At 37.4% G+C, this 4,345-nt stretch overlaps 1 protein-coding gene across 1 annotated transcript; it reads left to right on the top strand.

Annotated features, from left to right (window-relative positions):
- Window positions 1-217: 217 nt before the first annotated feature.
- Window positions 218-886, top strand: LOC148956748 (uncharacterized). Its single transcript, XM_089091887.1, has one exon. It carries the CDS (start codon window positions 218-220, stop codon window positions 884-886), a length of 669 nt encoding a protein of 222 aa, XP_088948013.1.
- Window positions 887-4,345: the final 3,459 nt, after the last annotated feature.

Consider the following 4,345-nt stretch of genomic DNA (forward strand, 5'->3'; position numbering starts at 1 on the left):
TGCGTTATTCTATTGAATAGATTTAAGGATATGCTTGACAAGTTAATCCATCCTGAGCAGGCAGGCTTCAGACCAGGGCGGGACTATCCGGAGTAGATGCTCACGATTCGGCTCACCAGGCAACAGTACAAACAGGTATCACCTACCACTGATCATTGTTTTTATTGGTTTCACTGCTACGTTTGATTTCCTTGTTGGAGAAGAACTATGGAGGATTATGACTGAATATGGAGCACCTCAGGACCTCATCGACATTGTCCTTAGCAGGTACATGGATACTCAGAGCTGTATCCGCATCTCAGGTAACAATGCTCCCAAGTTTACAATCGAGTCTGGTGTCAAGCAGGGATGTTCCCTGTCGCCCACATTATTCAAATACGCGTTAGACTGGATAAATAAAAATGCCCTGCCCAACCACAGAGGAGTTGTCTATGGTCAACTGGATGGCTTTCCTCAATCCCTGAAAAACTTGGATTTTGCAGACGATGTTGCCTTGTTGGAAGCCACAGCCAACGGCTTACGAGACATGATTGATAATTTCTCCGAGACTTCGATGTGCATTGGGCTTACCATATACATCCCCGAGACTAAATTGATGGCCGACAATCATTCTGCTCCATATCAAATCATCGTGGACGACAAACCAATTGAAAACCTTAACGAATTCATGTATCCGGGGTCCATTTTAAAACCAGACAGTGGAGCTGGTAAGGACATTTCCGCCTGGATATCAACGGCATGGAGAGTCCTTATAAATCTGAAAAAGGTGCTATGGGCTAAACGTGAGATCTCAACAAAGACCAAAGTCAGAGTCTACATAGTCTCTGTGCGAGCTGTGCTACTGTACACCTGCGAAAGATGGCTACTAAAGGCCTGTAGAAGCTAGAGCTATGGACGCGTTCGATCACCGCTGCCTTCTCTATATACTCCAAATCAGCAGATGGTCTAGAATTACTAATCTCGAAGAAAGAAACCGCTGTGGCCAGACTGAAGAGCTATCCTCTACCATCATAAGACGTCGCCTCAAATTTCTCGGTCACACCATGTGCCGACCCAAAGGTACGATATGTTGAGAAGTTCTTATCCGCGAGCCAGAACTATCCTGGAGCCGACATCGGAGAGGACAGATGAAAAATATTTGGCAAAAATTCAAGGAGGACCTCGATCCACGGAATGGGTTCCGTAGGCATGGTAGGAGATGGGACAGAGACTGGATGAAGATCGCTGGGGAAGCTGCAACCGACATATCAAAGTAGTCGTCAGACTTAATTCCAAAGTCCATTGATGCTGGGCAGGAAAGTTCTTCATCTGGCTTCCACTGAAAGTAAAGCATAGAAAGTAAAGAAAGACCAATGTCAAACCAAAGTGCAAAGGCATAGAGAAGCAAAGATTTTACTTATAACAAATATTTTGACAAGAAAATTTTCGTTCTTTTTACAGGTTTAATATTTTTCACAGAAGAATCGGCGAAATTTTTAAAAGGCAGCATTGTGACTCTCTTCAGAAATTATCGGAAACTAATCCGTGTATATATTTGCCACTCAGCATCAGATAAGCCGAAGCATTTGTCACCTGGTTCTCAAAAAATACGAAACACTTTCACAGTCTTGCAAAAATATGCCACAAAAACAGAACAATGGAATTAAAGCGCGCCTTTTAACTCAATTGTACAGGAGAGCATACTTCCTTATTTTGGTAAATGACATGTTTTCACATCCAATAAAAAACTGAAATTAAATATTCCGATGAATGTACATCCATTAGCCAACAGGAAGTTGTAGCCAATACATGTTGATTAAAATCGTTACCAGATAATGCCAATTATCTTTTCACTTTTGGAGCAAGGTTCATAATGGAAGAAACCAAGGATAAAAATATATAACTACGAAAAAACAAATGGCGACGTCTTGATTTATTATTCATTTTATATTCAGATGCATTTTTGGACCTTGATACCCATGGGCTAGGTCAAATTGTCTCATATGGGGGGGGGAGTAACTATTAAACCACTGGAATGGATAACCTTCTGGCAGCCAACAGGCTTAAATTTGTTTTTTTAATAATTCAACGAGCCTTCTTGGTGACACTTTCCATATTAACCCTTCTGTTTCCCTAGCTATGCTCATTTTTATAGGTTTTTTACTTAAACTTAAGGCTTTAATAAAATCCATTCTCTTTAGAGACAACAAAAAATTTCAAAGGAGAGTAAAGAATTCTATTTGACAGGGGACTGCATAAAAGATAAATCAAGACAGATGTAAAAAAAAACGTTTCGAAACTAGGAAAAGACACCTGGAATACTTGCATAGAACGGTAAGTAAACAAATCTTTGATAATCAAATAAATGCAAGAATATTGTTTAAAGGAAAAAAAACAAAAAAGCAGGAAGAAACAGCAAAAAGAAACAATAACACCAGAAAAAGCCAAAAGAAAATCAAGTATGGTGTGTGAGCCACATTTACTTTTAAAGTAAGCACAGGGCATTTATCTTATATAAACAATTATTTTGTATTTATTTGATTCTTGTAAAAAGAAACACAAATAATATGAGAAAAACTTTCAAGTTAAATACCTAAACATTTTGTAATGACAAATTACCCTGAAATCACCTATGTTGGAACCAGCACAAAAAAGAAGCTGATTTTGTGGCTTTGACAATTCATAATCATGACTGCCAGAATGCGTCTACCAGTGATTTTTATAAAAAAAATTTTCTCCCCTACGTTACTGTATAGAGCGGGCTATCATAGAAATTTTTGGAAGGGCTCATTCAATTCTGAGATCAAGTACCTTTACATTTACGAGAGCAATCAGAGGACGCCAAACTGCCTTTTCCATCCCTTTTAAACCCTTTGGTGCCCCAAATATCATGTGATAAGGGATAAGAAATTTTAAATTACTACAGTATCTTGATAAGGACGATTGAAAAGTCAATGATAAGGTGAAGCCAGTTGCAAGATAATCTGTGCGGCTACAGGGGGCAAGAGCACTTAAATACACAATCACTGAGTTTCAAAGTAAGGGTTTCATGTATTCAATTTATGATAAATACTGGAGTACTGATTTGGTTCAGAGGTATGTCTCCCATGCATTTTTTTTTTCAGGTTTCGCTATAATGAAGACATGGTCGTAAATTATTGGAAGATAATTCCTACAATCACAAATTAAGAGGGATTTTTGTTTTCTGAGGGCCATAATTAACTCAGAAGATTATGACACATTTTGTTACCCTCTTCTTCCTCCCTCCGTCGATGCGTGCCCTTGTAGATATAGTATTGGCTCAACCTTTCCAGATTGCCATTACAAAATCAAAAGGCCCAAAAATCAGCTTCTTGGGCTGAAGCGTCCTCTGCAGGTCCAAGAGTAAGGGTCCTAAATTTTGGAGGTACCCCTATAAAGCATAATTATTACGGATAAATCTTAGCAGAAAGGTGGGTAGTTTGTACCCAGATAGTGGAACTAATTGGAACACTTTAAAATCTGAGGGTACCAATGCGAAATACAGTTCAGAAATACTCCAAGCACAGCTATGACGTTCAATGACCTTTCTTTTTTAATGAGTTGAAAGCTTCCCATTGAGGAGTGAATTTCGGAGTATGAAATTTGAAAGTTCTCCGATCAGCCTTGATCAAAAGAAGCCATGGGTGTTATCAAAGTCAACAGGAGTACCAGTTCAAATTTGTCAATATAGGAAAGGGGCACATCAATCAAACGGGGGGGGATTTATCCTTAAAAATTGAGTGAAAGGAGAATTTGTCGATGTTTTAGAATGAAAGTACCAAAGAAGACACATTTCTCAATGAAAATACCCAAAAAGTATATTTCGAAATCTAGATGGAGGGGATTAAATATTAGGGGTAATGTCTCCTACCCTCATTCAAAATGCTAAATGCCATTCATTGCTTTGCTGGGAGCAGTTAGAGACTTTAAGTTGATACTTTTAAAGTACGTTAGAGGGCAGGGGAAAAGAAAACCGGAAAAGCTGAGTTGGAGGGCTATATTGAGCTAAGGGGGGCTACATATGTTGTTACCTTTGTGACTAACAATAGTGAATGAAAAATAACCAGCTAATGTTAAATATTCTATCAAGACGAAAAATATCACTGCCCCCCTTCCTAAAAGGACTAATGAGGCCATCATTGGCTCGGTTTTCACCGAGCCAATATATATATATATATATATATATATATATATATATATATATATATATATATATATATATATATATATATATATATATATATATATATATATATATATATATATATATATATATATATATATATATATATATATATATATATGTCTATTATGTACTGTTTAGGTTTTATTTGTGTCAATAAAA

Source organism: Artemia sp. Qi Xiang Cuo, chromosome 1 (genome assembly GCF_049724085.1).
Source record: "Artemia sp. Qi Xiang Cuo chromosome 1, ASM4972408v1, whole genome shotgun sequence".
NCBI lineage: Eukaryota > Metazoa > Arthropoda > Branchiopoda > Anostraca > Artemiidae > Artemia > Artemia sp. Qi Xiang Cuo.